This window comes from Plectropomus leopardus, chromosome 5 (assembly GCF_026936395.1).
Source record: "Plectropomus leopardus strain MGB_pleo_1.0 chromosome 5, ASM2693639v1, whole genome shotgun sequence".
NCBI lineage: Eukaryota > Metazoa > Chordata > Actinopteri > Perciformes > Serranidae > Plectropomus > Plectropomus leopardus.
Window position 1 is genome coordinate 14,213,754 of NC_142180.1, and position 16,512 is coordinate 14,230,265.

A 16,512-nucleotide genomic window follows, 5' to 3' on the forward strand; every position below is an offset into this window, starting at 1 on the left:
AAAGTAATGCACAGGAGCTCCCACTACACACATTTTCTAGCACTTTCTAGTCTGTTTCCCGTCCTGTGTGTTTTTGAGAACAGTTGAGACAGAGGGCAAGGAATGAAAGCTGATGACTAACTGCAAAAAGCAGGGTGCAGTGTCAGCTGGAGAAAGTTTTTAATGTGAAACTGTATTGTGGTCTGTGTTTCTCACTCTTTCCATCCTGTCTTTACCTCAGCTGTTGTGCGTCTGAGAGTACACATCTCTTGAGTTACAAATGGCTCTCTTTATTACTAAGAAATATAACTCAGCATTTATTTGTCATTTCAACAAATTAGTATGTTAAATTAAATGTTGCACTCTCATTAGCCCTTTTTCACACATAGATTGTGCCCAAATCTCGTTGTTTTCGCAGTTTTGCGGACATTTATATCCAGTGTTCTTCTTTTTTGAGTTAGCTGCTAACTGTTACTAGCTACTTTTTAAATCTCCCACGGTGGGTCGCATAACATGTTGTCAAAACATCACGTGTCCTGCCCATGGTCCCATCCTAATGGCTGTCCTGTTTACACAGTCACCGTTACGGCACTGTTTCTACCTCCCGTGGCGGGAACCACAACTTGTATAGACAGTGGCAAGGCAGCATTACAGCACAATATTCTTTCCTTTAACAGGCAGTGTAAAAGGGACTTTTTATTCCTTTTCTCCAAGCATCGTCTTTTATCTTTTTATTTGCAAAAAGTGAATTATTTCATTTATAATACAGACTGAAAAAATACTAAGTGTAATCTTAAATTTATAAAAGCCCATGGTGGTGAAAAGACAAGTTTGCAGTAATTGTGGCTGGCTGGTGTTAGATATGTTACTTTTCGCTTTGTAGCCTGAAAAAAAAAGAAGAAATGATTATTAATTCTGATTTTCAAAACATTTTCATGATGATACAACAGCAGTATGTAAAGACAGTGGAGTTTTGCCACTATACTTTCCCTCCTCCCTTTTCTCGTCTTCTTACTGTATTATTTAAAAACTACTGGTAGACGAAGCAGTAAGTCAGTCTCTTGTGAGTTTGTGAAAGCTGGGTTGAAATTTGTTGCGCAATGGAAAAGGAAGTTATGCAACTATAATGTCACGTCCTTTGGATTATTTGGTTGTGTCAGGTTTGGTAATTCTATGGAGAAACTGCCTCAGGCCAGTGTGTTCCTGCCAAGCCGTCAAACCATCCAGAAACGAAAAAACCAAACCCATCTTGTAGCATGTTTGCTTTTTGTAAGAAAAGTTCAAAAAAAAGAAAAAGGTAAAGCAATGTTTCCACTAGTACCTCCACAACCTTAGGAAGAATAGGTCTGATGAATTAGATTTGAAGCAGATTTACATATGAATCATACTAAGACAGGAAATCATTACACGTAGACTCACAATTATGTGATTATGTTATAGATTACCGAAAATGAAAACCAACCCAGTTAAACAAGACTTTAATGGGTGACGTCATTGTAAGACAAGTTGAGTAGCTGGCACTATGACAACAGAAGATGTACTTATTAGTCAGCTGAATAAATCATTGATTTATTGTGTTTGGATAGAGCTCTGGTTGTCTTGGGACGATGTTTGTGCCGGTGAACAAATGTCCATTTTGTACAAACTGTTCTACAGCAGTATTTAGACAGAACAGATACAGACATTTCTCAGATAATTAGGGGAAACAAATAAAAATATATATTTTATTAATTCTAATTGGGTATGATGCTGCCAGTCTGATTACCTTATTATAATGGTGAATGATTGATGTCTGCTCCTCAATCATTTACACCTTTATAGTGAAGTGGTCATGAGGGTGTACCTGCTGAACTGGCTTCTGTTGTGGTGCATGTCTGTCTACTGAAATATGTGTTTATCTGTTACACCTGATAGTGAATCTTTTCACTTTGGCAGAATTTATTCTGGTGTTTACCTTGGAAACAAGCTGTAGTATTTGGGCGTGTGTGTTTATCAGAGAGAAATATACAGCTTGTGCATGTTTGACAGTAGAACCTCTTTTCATACCGTTTTTTATATACTGTTGTCTCTCTGAGATTACAGACACTCCCCACTGTAGTTCCAGAAAAGAAATATTTCAACATATTTACATCTGTAGATTGCCCTTGGATGAGTAATTCATAATGCCAGCTTTCCCACATAGTAGAAAGAAGTGATGCTGAAATGAGTCTGCGAGAGTGTGAGTTGATTGTGTTAACAATCCCTTTATTATTTTTTCCTGTACAAACTTGTTAAGGACAGGATGTACCTCCAAGCTGTTATTTCAGCTTGGAGAAGACAAGATTTTTTTATGTTGAGAAATGTGTTGTGTAATCACTGCCTGCATGCTAGATTTGTCACAGCGCATTTTTGAAAAGCTTCCGCCTCCCTATTTGTTTGCCATGCAAAATTCTCATCAGCAGATGCTTTCTTCCTACATCATTTGAGTGTATCTTGGTTGGTGAGGTTTGGATTCTTATTTGAATGTTTCCGTGCAACTTTCCATCCACATCCTCCAGTAAAGACCTGGTGAAACTACCTTTGAAAAAGCCAGACTCTTCACTTGCCAATGCCAGTCCCTTTACAGAGCCATTTATTTAAAAAAAAAAGAGTATGGCAATGACTCTCATTTGCATTTCTACTTGCCTGTATTTTTTTAAACATGCCCTTATGTTCTTATCTATTTTAAATTGCCTTGATCTCACCTAATTCAGTTTGTTGAGCCCTGCAGCGACAGCAATACAAGATATCAGCGGTGTACTAGCGCCCCCTAGTGCAAAACTGAGGCAACTGTTTACAGTTTGCAATGATTGAGCAAAGTGAAGAACAGCTACTGAGAACAGCCTTGGTGATAGATTTATGAGAGGTCTTTGTTTTTCCAAGCATTTCTTTATTTAGATTAATAAAATGACCACAAATTTAAGAATCCATATGCAAATTACTGGCCTAGATAATATACACACTGGAGACCAAAAAAGAAATGTCATGAAACTATCAATTTCATTGGTGCATCACGAGACAACAGGCCTCTGGGAAAAGACAGGAAGAAGGCCTCTCAAAGGGACTCACTGACTCATCTGAGTCTCTTTGTAGTTGTGCACCACCTCTCATACATAGTAGCAAGACTTCATAGTTCTGCAGTTGTTTTTTATTTTTTGTTTTGTTCGTTTTGTTTTGAATCTCTGTGTTGTCCTTATGCATCTCTCTGTGGTTTTGTGACGCTTTGTGGTCATTTTGTGTCTCTTGTGATTGTTTTGCACCTCTTTGTAGTTGTTTTGTGTCCCTTTGTAGGTGCTGTCTGTCTATTTTTAGTTATTTTGTGTCTCTTTGTGGTCATTTTGTTTACCTGTGCTGTTGTTTTGTGTCTCTTAGTTGTCTTTTGTGTCTCTTTGTATTTTGTGTGTCTTTTTGTGGCCGTTTTGTGTCTCTGTATAGCTGCTTTGTGTCTCTTTATAGTCATTTTTATGTCTTTATGGTAATTCTGCGTCTCTTTGTAGTTGTTTGGCCTCTCTTTGTGGTCATCATGTGTCCCTTTTAGTTGCTTTGTGTCTTTTAGGAGTCAGTCAGGAGTTTTTTGTGTCTTTTTGGGTTTATTTGTGTTACTTTGTAGTTGCCTTTTGTGTCTCTGTAGTTATTTTGTGACTGTGCAGTTGCATTGTGTCTCTTTGTGGTCATTTTGTGTATATTTGTAGTTGCTTTCCATCCTTTTGTAGTAATTTGGGTCTCATAACAGTTGCTTTCTGTCTCTGTGTAATCATTTTGAGTCTCTTTGTAGTTACTGTACATCTTTTTTGGTTGTTGGGTTTCTTTTTTGAGACATTTTGAGTCTCTCTGTAGTTGTTCACATGTTTTTTTAGAATAATTGGGTGTCTCTTTGTGGTTGTTTTCCCCTGTTTCATAGTTTATGTGAGTCTCTTTGTGTTTTTGGAGATGAAGGCGTGAGGAGCCCCGGACACTTTAGGCTCCTGAGCCTTTGCCTTGTAAGCTTGTTCAGTAATCCATTCTTACAGCAAAGTCATATCTCCCTGATGTCGTCACAATCACTTTCTCTCTAATTCCCCTTTATTTTTGTTTTTCTATTTATTCACTCACTATCCATTCAGTCATGGACTACATGGATGTACATTACTGTTCACATGTTCATTCATTATTCATCATATTCATTATTTCACATTGGTGACAGAGCTAATTAGGGGAAATGACACAGAATAAAAGCAAGAAACTGATTTTACAGATGTGCAGGGACACAGTCTCTCATAGCTCTCTTGTATAATGTGTAATTTGTCATGCACAGAAGAACTTGAGTACAGTTGAACATCTTAACTCTTACACAACCATCATAATTCTGACAATTATCACCAATTGGTCTTTGGTGTTTAAACTTTTGTTCAAACAGAAATTAATTGGAGTAAGATATAAATTAGAACAATTACCCAAATCATAAAATTAGTAACGGCTAAATTCCAATGAGTTGTTTTTGTTTCAGTGTTTTTTCACAGTAGATGTTTTGATTTATTGCAGCAGCAAAGCACTGTTGTTACCAATAACATTTATTATGCCTACATGGGACACTTGTGAGTGTGGTGTTGTTGTTAACCTTGTGAATAACACTTTTCTAGTGTCACACATAAAAATGTCTGTTGTGGAAAAATAAGTTAATGGATAGTGCTCAAAAATTCTCAAGCTGGTCAAATCCCACTTGATAAGCATGTGAAATGAAATTTTGAGGATGTGCCCTATCCCTAAAACTGGTCAGGGGGTTATGTTATTCTCTACTATTTACATATAGATTTTTTAAATTAATCTCTGACAGGCAACCATGTGCTGGTGTCTGAAATGATTATTATTAAACGTAATCATAAACATCTAAACTTAACCAATTGCCATTATTGTGCTATTATGCTTTCTCCAAGTTGACTCAGTGGCTGTGGCCTTGGTGAAAATGACAGATTGATAAACTTTGGAAACTGACTTTTTTTTTTTTTTTTTTACATATTTTTATATCATTTAAAAAATCTTTTTTTAACGACAGTGGTGTACGTTTTCTCATTTCAAACCTTTAAGTGTGAGGAGTAGGTACAACCGCTAGGTGGCTATAGAGAGCTCAATATCACTGAAGAGCTGCTCTTTGATTTGTCCCTGTCTCATACCAGCTTGTCTCATGCATAAGTTAAGCATTTCAAACTATTGCTTATTTTGTTTTTGAAGTTTACGTTCATAATATTTTGATATTAATCGCCCTTTTTAACTATTTGAATGTAACCGGTTCACATTTGTCATTTATTCTCATTATTATTCTCAACATTTAATGATTGCTGCAACAGGTTTGTTACTGGCATGTAAATCCAACATCAAGCATTTAAGCATATATATATATATATATATATATATATATAGATATAGATCATGGGAAACGTTACAGCGCTGCAGTTTTTTGTGTAACGTGACTGAAGCTAAGTCAATTACGCACACGGTCCCTCGAAGTCAACATCTCGTCCAATCAGAGCTCCGCTCTTCTGCATGGGTAGTCTGAGCCTTGGAGACTCTCTGGCCAGCTGAGAGGTGGTCTTTGTATGACAGAGCTGAACAAGGACTCCTGACTCTGCAGACAACAGAAGACAGGCGCTCCTGCAGCTGCTGGGACCGCAGTAGTTGAGTTCACACAGAAGTGAGAAGCTGCGACTTTTGCGTACAGAAACTGCAGAAGAAGACGCGCACGAAAACAGAGATTCTTCGTTCAGTTTTATTTTGTGGCTGTTTGCACCTTTTGTAAATTGTTCTCAGCACGTTTCAGTCCATTTTTTGAGAGCCCGATGTCTCTACTTTTATCTCGAGACTCATCCTGAGGTTCCCGCTGGCGACAACGAAATAGTCAACAACTTCGCCTGAGAAGCATCTTGGATCTGAAATGGGCAGCAAATTGGTGTGGCTGTCCCTCGCGCTGTCAGTGGCGTTTTCCGCCGGGCAGGACTCAGAGACCGAGGCCACAAAGGAGGACATCCCAGAGGGGGCATCCACCCTGGCATTCGTCTTTGATGTGACCGGCTCCATGTACGACGACCTGGTCCAGGTCATCGAGGGCGCGTCCAAGATTTTGGAAACATCACTGAACAGACCGAAGAAAACTCTATATAACTTTGCCCTGGTGCCCTTCCACGACCCAGGTAATATGATGAAAATATAAGTGAAAGCTTAACTCTATGGTGGTCACTTTTGTATTTACGCACGGCATTTTTGCTTTGTTTTGTAAAATATTTGCACACTTTTGGAATCATTTGGCGTCTACTCTACTGCTGTGACAACAAAAGCACACAGAAAAGTGAGAAATGTGATAGTTTGCTCACAATCCGCCCTTTGAATGCCTAATGTTCCTCACACCTCCAGAGGAGGGTCTCTGGGGGATTTTGTCTCCGCGCACAGATGTTCAGCCTGGCGGTCACTATTATTAGCATTCCGCCAGCGTTAGTGTGGCTCTGGGTTTGCAGCGCAACTTGATGATTATCATCACCCCTGGGTGCTCTCTCATTCTGAGGAGGGAATAATGCCTAGACAATATATCTTTAACAGGAACCCTGGCTTGTAGGACAAAGGTATAAGCACACTTATGTAAAAATTAAAAGTTCTAAATAATTCGTGTAAAATAATCAGGACTCACATTTAGTGAAGAGTCAGGCGATGCAAATGGATCTAGTAACAGATGATAGTTGTATCATTTTCCAAATAAAATTTCTGTCTCCTAACAAGCTGCAGCTTTACTGAAGTCATCGTTTGAAGTTTGAAAGTGTTGGTGATGGAGAGACTTTGTGTTAAGGTTTTTCAATGTCCCTGTAATTACTGTTTTCTGAGAGGGAGGAGAGGTCATTTACCTGCTTGCAAAAACACCATCAAAGGCTGTTTGTGTGCTGATTTGGAGGTGAGACATGTTAGATGTCCACCTGTGAAAAATGCTCTATCAACAGCACGACCAAAGGGGAAATGCTTGATTTTGAATTGCAAAACTCTTTTCAGAATCACCTCTGTAGAATGATCTTTTTAAGAAGCAAGTGTCCTTTAAACATTTAAGAGTAGAACCTACTCCAGTTATATGTCACAGTTTTGTAGTATTTGTTTATTGTCCTGCCAAAACGTGATTTAGGACTTTTCATAAGTGCACTTCAGACATGACTCAATTTAACTTGAATACATTTAGCAACTGCAGAGAAGAGGAACGAGATGAATCGACAGAGGTGCGGTGAAGAGACAGATTCCTTTTCCAGATGTTTGTTCTCCTCTGCTAAATTTCAGCATGTCACAAATTCTTATGGAACTCAATTCCTCAATCATAGACTCTGTGCCTAGAATAATAATTACATTCAAGGAAGAAAAATGGTCAGTATACACAAGTGTAACAAATGATGAACTCATTATTGCGTGCCTCGGGGGAGAGGTGAATTTTAGATCATTTGCAGATGATGAAAGAGCTGTGATGCATTGTATCTTGGACAAAGCAACAGTAGTGAAAGAAAACTGTGATTATAACCTGTTTACAACTTCAAGGCTTGATTCATAGCAAATGTTACAACTACTGTCCTTAGCAAGTAATTATAAGATTCCCTCTTACAATAAGCTCCAACAGCTTGATTTCAAATTCAGTGTCGGCTACAAGCTCTATGTCTTTGTGTTTGTCCCTCACCACCTAACCGACGTTTCGTTTGCCGCTAAAAATGTTTATGAGGATGTCAGAATGTGTTCTCCAAAACTCCCAAGGGAATAGAGGAATGATTAGTACAGCACACTTACTGCAAGCAGGGGTAGCTGAACATTTCTCCAAATGTTGTTCTGCCCCGTCTCTCTTTTTGTCCTTCTCCGACAATATCCCAGACCCCCAGAGAGAATCAGTTTTGTTTTCATAAGAACTTTTATTTGGGGCTTGCTTCATTCTGACACAGATTCATTTTCTCCATCCGACCCAGTGCGATAACGCAGTCCCTCCTGTTTGATTTGGCTCCTTTTAAATCACAGTCCGGAGCTTCCCCTTTATTTACACTGCAATCTGACACGGTAAACATTAGAGAGTGTGTTTGTGTATCTGCGTGTCCCTCTGCCTGTGTGTGTGTGTGTGTGTGTGTGTGTGTGTGTGTGTGTGCGTGCGCGCTTGTCTGTGTGTGTGAAGCGAGAGTGTCAGGAGGATGCCTGGATATTGGGGTCAGGCTTGTGTGGGAAGATCAGTCAGGAAGCCTCCCCCCTTTTCTCCATCCTGCAGGGAGACAAAGAAAGAAAGCAAGAGGATACTCCACATGTCATTTTACTGAGGCACAGGGGTTGCGTATTTTGCACTAAAGTCTGAAAACACTCCAATAAAACAGTGGTGAAGTTGAATTTTTGCCCACCCCATTGTGTTATCGTTTCGTAGTTTGGTTACTTTTGAAAATGGCATTCACTTTATAAGAGGATCCTCTGTAAAATATCGCCCTGGACTGGTCAAATAACAGCTGTGAACATGGACATCTCTCTTCTGTGGCTACAGTTCAGTGAGCGATGACTAATCTGTCATTAAGGAATCCAGGCGTAGGCCGAGGACTCAAAGGTGTATTGCAAACACTCTTAACTCATGGAAGATTTATTTGAGAGTTAACGGCCAAATAAACTTTATTTCACAACACTCCTATCATTAGCAAGGCAGGAAATGTGGCATTTATCCCAAAATTGATGCTAAATTGAGCAGTTTTCCAATTAAACATATAAAAAAGAGAATCTACAATGTGTTAAGAATGTGCTAAAGGAGTTGGCATGTGCTGTGTGTGCGCAGGTTTCCAGTGTCCTCTGAGATTCTGCGTTTTTCATTGCTCTGCTGACGTCCTTACACACACATGCTCGTCCTTGTAAATACTACCTTGCTGTGAGAGGGTGTGTTTGTGTGTCTTGTATGTGCTTGTGTCAGTGTTTAATTAGCTGAGTTTGAGATGGGTCAGAACCCAGTGCCTTAGGTCAGTTACATTTTTTTTTATTGCTTATTGCGTTAGCTGTGCACTCCAGCAGAACAGATTTAAAACTGAGTGGTTACTTTAAGGTTAATGTTTTTAAAAAGTGCTTCAATTTGAAGTTGCTTGCATCTACATCAGAAGTGGCACATTTGTTTCCATTTCCATAGTGCTTAGCCGTGTTAGTCCTCCACTTTTAAATGTCAGAAAGCAACTTTCTGAGCAACTTAAATAAAGTCATTATATTTAACTTTGGTTGCAAAGTCTGTCTAGTCAATAAAGTTTTGGAGCCTTTCCAGTATGCAATCTCCTCAGTCACAGATGTCTTGAAATCGTGCAGTCTTCAGTTATTTTCTTGCTTTGCCTTATCTTATGTTTAGGTTTAGGTTTTTTTTTGTTCTTCTTCATAGCCTGGTAGACCTAATGGGAACATAATGGCACTTTGCAAAACATCAAGGCCATGCCCCTTTATGGGGGATAAAAAACACAAAACCTATGGATAGATGTCATTGCAGTTTGATGTGTGTTTGGATTTTAATTTTGACACATTAATATCCCTTTATTTCTTGTTAAAGAATAATTTGTTTTATAGACATGACTAATAATATTTTTGCAACCTCTCACTCAGGCTAACATAAGCGATCCATTGGGACGGCTAAAAGCTCACCTGGTGGAACAGCTGCCTCTGGATGGCATTTTTCTTGTTGCAAATGTTTGAATATGCAAAAAGTGATGGAAATAGTTGTGTAAACTAAAGAGAGCTTGAGAAAGAGAAGGTCATATCCTATCTTGCCACCACACATCTGGCCAGTTACTGCATGAAGTGGCGTCTGCTAGATTGACAATTTTTAAACTTAAAAAAAAAAAGTCAGACAAAATCCTGAGATAAGTCTCTGGAAAGGTGTACAGGTAATGGGTTTCAGAGCCTTATGACAATCTGACAAGCATTTGAAATATCCTGACCCTTTGAATTCAAGCACTGGAAACTGCAATTGTGATTGTTTCATTTCAAATCCAGTGTGCTGGATAACAGAGCCAAAACAGAGAAACATATCTCTGTCCAAATACTTCCCATCTGCACTGAATGTGTTGAAGAAAAAGCAAATGGAACGATATGAGCCAAACAGGGAGAGGCTGAGTCATAGACTGACTGACTGACTTCCTGAGTGATGTCTGCCTAACATCATCTTGCTCATATCAAGAATTTCATACTCCAAAATCAAATCAGTGAGTTCTGTGACTTCTGTTTGAAGTGTTTCTTTCAGCTGCGTGCTCTGTTGATTGGCTATGCTGACTTGATAACTGACCTTGCTACCCCTTTACAGCCAATTAACTTTAGAAAGAAGGAGATGGACCAAAGCTCTGGGTTTGCAGTGATGAGAGGAGATGACGGGATATGACGTCTACCTCCTCTGCATGATCAAAGGCACTCATCTCAGTGCTCATTTTGTTGGTGTTAAGTGTTCTTTTCTACCATCCCCTTTTCCCTTTGTTTCCTTCTTTCCAGAGCAGCAGTTTTTTGTCTGAACTGCCCCGCCCGTGTGAGATTACAAGGAGCCTGCATTTAGCTGGACAGAGTCAATAATGATGCTATTAGGCAGGAATGCCAAAAGAGAGAGGTAGAGGTTTTTTGTTAAGATTAGAGGAGGAGAGAGGAGTGTGGCAGACTGCAATGTGTGTCTGTGTGTTTCATGTTCTAATGGACCCCTGGTCTGCCCTGGAATATTAAAATGGTCTTTAATTTTTAGGTTTCAACATGCACCAAGGTGCTCTTATTGCAATAGTTTCAGCTCTATTTAGCTTTATAATTGGTGCTCAGAGGTTATCTCCCTTTCATCTTGGAAGGCAGCACATACCTGAGGGCTGCTACTTGAACACTTAAAACGTTATCAATTATGTTCCCTGTTGAAAAGGATGTTGCTGATGTAGTCACAGGTAGTTGACCTTTTGCTACTTGTCTACTGCTTGTGGTCCAGTATCTTTCACTGTCTGAGTGTGGAGGCATGAATTTTGGACAGGCTGCAGGAGTGAAAACATCAAGAAATATACTAGTACCTTAAGATGACACATAGCTGTAACAGCGAAGACAGTGTGATTCCTGGGTAGATTGGAATTGGGGCTTGAATTAGAGAGAAAGAGAATAGAAAGAGTTTATAACCTGACTTTGCCAAACTAAATCCCAAATGAGAGTTAGTCTTGAACCTCTTTTCATTTTTGAATTCATTTTCAACTTCCAAGGGGTGTTATCAATTAGGGATGTCCCGATCACGTTTCCCCCCCCCCGATCCTGATCCAAGTAATTTAATATTGAGCATCTGCTGATGCCGACACAGTCTCGGTCTGATGCTTTTGTTTAACTAGATAATACAATTCCACAGTGCACACTTTAAGAAGGCTTCTTGAAAATTATTTTAATGTTTTGCATCCAAGCTGTTCCTAGATTATTTCTTTTTATTTATTAGCCTATTATTTATTTTACAAAATAAAATGCAAAAAGACAAACACTTCCTCGAATCTTGTCGGTCTCCTTGCTATCTTGAGTGAATATCTCTGTTCCTTTTAGTCCAGTGTTTGTTTTTCCGGCAGCCTGTGTCTCAGTAACCTGAATGAGCTGTATTCAGTTGAGCGTTTATTTTTCTTGTCTGCACATCTTTTGGGCAAAATACCCTTTGTTAGTAAATAAGCAATGTTGGCTTTTTACTTTGCAGAGGTGACTTTGGCTATAGTAAGCTGTGCACCGGTCTTCTGTGCTCTCTCCAAACAGGGCGCAGAAACACCATGCACTTTAGCTGAAAGCAAAACACAAGACTCTCACAGTGAGCTGAAATAAAACGAGTGCTGGTAACTTTAGTAAATAATGTAAACAAACAGTCGAATGCATTTGTGTTTATGTTGTGTGGTGTTTCGCAGCGGACAGGGCTCAGTTCCCGATCCTAAATTCAGTAGAGACAGAATGCAAGCAGAGGTGACGAAGGCTGCACTCTGCATTGCACTGCATGAAAGTAAAAACATCAGTGTGACAGCTGACATAGAACAAAGGATTGGATGTTTGATAAGATAAATATTCCCAATCCGTATCAGCCCTCAATCCAGTGTTTGAGATTGGATTGGCAGTGGACCAAAATACCTCTGGATGCAATTGGACAGACCTACAACAGACTACAGTGTACAGAGATGAGCTGTGCTTATGTAGCATCAATATGCCTGTGAACGAGTGTTGCTCTTTTTGTCATCAGTATTTAAAAATAGTACTCATCAGAAAGTTACTCATCAGCTTCAGCTATCTTAGTTTTCAAAAATGCCTCAATGACACTCCTATTTACAAAGCTAGGTTTATGCTCACGGCATTATCCCCGGTTATGTAAAGGGCAAAGGCTCTGCAAGAAGTGAGTCCCCGTCTCAAACATGCCCTAACAGTTATGACTTGCCAGCTGGAAATCTGTCCGGGGCAGAGGGGGACCAGACGCATCTGCCAGAGCAAATAATGCATGAGCTCATCAACTTGTCTGGTTCCCAGGCTTAAGACTTTTGCAATGAAACAATTTTTTTTTTCATCCTTCCAGACTGAGGAAGTTGATTATGTGTCAGGATCATTTAATGATGGAAGCCTTGGGCTTTCATTTGACTGTGGTGCCAACAGAGAGGGCACCAGCAAAACACTAAACCTGGCTCAACTTTTGCTGCAGTGCAATACGACATCATCTTGGTATGTGTTGCATTGGCTAATCAAAACTGTACAAACTCACATCCCAGGTTATACATTTATAACCTGAAGGCTTTCAATTTTTACCATTTCCCTTGTGACCCAAAGATAGAATGATTGTTATTGACTTTACAGAGTAAAAGTAAGTAAAAGTAAAATAATGTCTCATAGTACTATAAACTGTTTTGCACTGTTTTGGTGTCTTATCATATTTCATTATATCATTGGGACCTGAAATAACATATTGCTACTAACTTAGCCCCTTGTGTTTTCTTGGAACGCCTAACTATAGCAATGACTTAATGAACAAAGAATTTTTTTTTTTTATCATTGTAAAGTAGTCAATAATGTATTCAATCTTTTAATTAGACTTCTGTAAACCTTACATCTCCTTAAGCAATGTATCCTATAGAACAGTTCATACCCTACAAATTAACATCCTATGAATAATATTACATCCTTACTGTAAAGTCAAATACTTAACATAAATGTATAGTTAAGTTAGTTAGTTAGGTTAAGGCAAGTAATGTTACTATGGTTAGGTTAAGGAAAAGAAACATGGTGACGAAATGTCATGAAATGACAAAAAATTCACATTGCTGTGAACACCGGTCTCCTGGGGAAAGTCCTATGTTTTATGTCCCATTCACCATCTTCCACGCCTCTTTACAGGACTGCTTTATTCTTTTCTCACAGCAGTGCATTGGTCATATGATGACCTTGCCAAATATGTCGGTTATTCATGAATTCATGATGACATAGGATAATTATGAATTTTGGTGCATTACTTTTTGAAGGAAAATGTACAAACAGTGCATGAGACCAGTCTGCCTTAAGCGTTGGGGCTTGGATTAGACAAATTAAACAAAAAATTAACAAATTTCGAGTGCAAATCACCTTTCTGCATCAAAAGAGGTTTATGAGTACTATTTTACTGTTGATGGCAAGCTAAAGAGAGGGTGGTTCACTGTGTCACAAATGCATGTTTGCTGCATGTCTATGATAGCTTTCCCCTCGCTCTGGGGCAGAGATGTTTACCTGACCTGTCCCTAACTCTTACCATGTGTCCACAGCATAAGCAGCAAGTCACTCCAAGTCCATTTATCTAGGAAAGCTGGGCACCAGAGGCAAGTCAGGTGATTTGATAACAGCTGCCACTGCTTGCCTTTTTTTGGTGGGGAGCACTTTTTAAATGCTGTTCTTGCAGTTCATTCTGGCCATCATTATAACACTGGCTAGGGAAGACTTGACCCACATAACACATTCAGAAAGTTCAAATGTAGTTATGAATAACATAGTGACCCATTTTCTACCTCAACAGCCAAGGTTTGAGTCCCAAACCACTTTCAGAATCTACCCTGGAATCCAAGCGGATAGTTTCCAGCTGTTCATTGCCAGCCACACCGGCTGCAGACATAAGTACACTATGTTGTATATTAGTATTTGCCAGTCAGCATTTTGGTGCTTTATTACTCATAATGATAAGCAACAACCTCAGCGCTTTTACTATTTCCCCTTTAACAAGGGCTTCCCTCAAACAGTTTTTATAGTCAGTTTAGGCTCAACGGATTGATGTCTAGACATTATTATTAAGGAAGCATTTTTCATAATGGACTTTTTAACACAGATTCATTTGATTTCATTGTTTTACGTCATGCTTTCGGAGTCTGGAGGACTCATTTGGAACACATTAGATTTACGTCGGTATAGATCTGGTGCCAAAGTTGAACATTGTATTTTTTCAGTATGGCATGACCTCATTTTCTTTACTGTGTAAGCTGTTTATGTACATTTTAGCTGAAACATATGTAAGGTTTCAGCTGCTTGGCTGGTGTGTTCAGAGTGACATTTACTGTCAAACCACTCATGCTAGAGTGATGTGCTTCTCCCCATAGACACAGACAGAGGACACATTTTTTAAGTTATTCTGTCTTCACCACATGCAGACATGTGTTCGAGCAGGATGGTCCTCAATGTTTTTGAGGACCATCCTGCTCGAAAAAAACATTTCTTGTACATTGTGAATGTGCAGGTTAACAAGAGTCCGGCCTTGCTCTTGTTTTTGTGGCCAAACTTTAATTTCCTTTTTAACTACATATTCTAAAACTTGAAGTTGCACAAATCAGTTCAGTTCTTCATTGTGGAAAAACTGACAGAAAATTATCTCCTGACTCTGCAGTTCCCTTCAGCGTTAGAGCACTTTTTTGTGTCTTCCAGGTCTTTCTTTTGGTTTCATTTGTTTTTCACAAAAACTCTTTGATAAACCACAGTACACTACATTCCTAGCTGAACATAGTGAAGCATGTAGCTGCTGATGGACAAATATTCATTAGAGAAGTTAGTGGAGACCTAAACAAAGGTAAAAGAAGTGAATGTTTTGGACTTGCGTAAGTGCGCCAGCCAGAGACACAATTACAAATAATGCTGTTCCACTTCTGTTTGATATGTGAATAGAGGAGTGTTCACAAACACATTCACCATTTTCTAAGTTGATAATATGTTGGTGTTGTTGCCAAAAAAGTCAATTATTGTTGTGTTAATAAAATTTTTGTCTACTGGGCTTACTATCATACTGAAAAAGACCAAGCAGGGCATTACCTTCTTATAAAAGTTTAATGATCTTGATATTTCAGGGCTATAGGCTTACAGCCATACAAGAACAGGACATTTTCAGTGATAGTATATAGGAGATGAGCTCATGGGTTGCTGTGGAGAAAGACTCATCAGTTTAAGCTTGCTGGCCGTGAGCCAAATCTCTGGGATGTTTTCTGTAATGATTAAAAGGAAAGGAAAACATAGTGTACTAGATGCATTTAGCCTCTTCACAAAAGCCTTTTGCAGGTTAACTCTTTTTTTAGGTCTTCTCATACTCTTATTTCTCTCTTCCACTCAATCCTGAATCATTTACTGGAAGGTTGCACAACTGGTGACATCTGTGTCTGTACCACAGGAAAGGGTGCAAAGATAGAAAGGAAGGATAGAAGTAGAGGTGGCACAACAGGCTATGTAAAACTTTTGATTGACACAGATGCCTGTGTGGTTTTTTATTATGGCAAATGTGTCTCAGACAAGTGTTGTGGGAATCTGAATTACAGGCTGAAAGGCTGAAGGTCAGGCTGTCAGTGCCCTCTGCCCTTTTCTGTGAGGGATGTGTATTGGGGGAAGTTGTGTATCATTAAGACCACCTTAGACCAGTGTTTTTAAACTTTTTCATTGACATAGCACACATTCTGTTCCAAAAATACCTGCGCACACGATAAAGCACATAATATACCCATGTTAAATTGAGTTTATTCCTGACAAATATAGAATTCGATGTGAAACCTTAGCTTGTTTTGATGAACCTTGTATTCTGTGTCAATCTGATGCAGCCCAGTTGCCAGAAGAAGTTGTTGTACATTTCTGAAATCCACAGATATGTTACATTTGTGTGTTTCATACTCATTTTATCGGTGTTTCTAAAGTGACTGTGGTTTTGACTACATGTATATGAGAAGGAGGAGATTGTGGATGGCATGATTTTTACGGAGATATTGTGACATTTCCCATCTGTAATTGTTGCACCAAAACGACATGTTTTTAGCCAAAATATGATCTTTCTGTGACCATAACAAAGTAGTTTTTGTTCCTAAACATGTCAACAGCATTGTTAAAATGTTTCAATATATTTACCACATAAAAATGTACAAATGTTACATTTTCATGGTTTTGAGAAACGTACAATGTCAACATTTATTCTGGCGATGGGCTGATGGCACGTACATGCTGAGCTCACAGTGTTGGAAAGCTCAAAAGGCCAGAATAATCTATTTTACCATATAACCACTTAAAACTTGAATTTTTAATTTTCCC

General features: G+C 38.9%; 1 protein-coding gene across 1 annotated transcript in view; it reads left to right on the top strand.

The window, feature by feature from the left end:
• The first annotated feature begins 5,469 nt into the window (after positions 1-5,469).
• The window catches only part of hmcn1 (hemicentin 1), a 105,081-nt gene continuing 94,038 nt past the window's right edge, over positions 5,470-16,512 (top strand). The window contains exon 1 of the mRNA XM_042514831.2: positions 5,470-6,161. Coding sequence (XP_042370765.2) covers positions 5,906-6,161 — 256 coding nt within the window. The 5' untranslated portion in view covers positions 5,470-5,905. The remainder of the gene's footprint in view (positions 6,162-16,512) is intronic.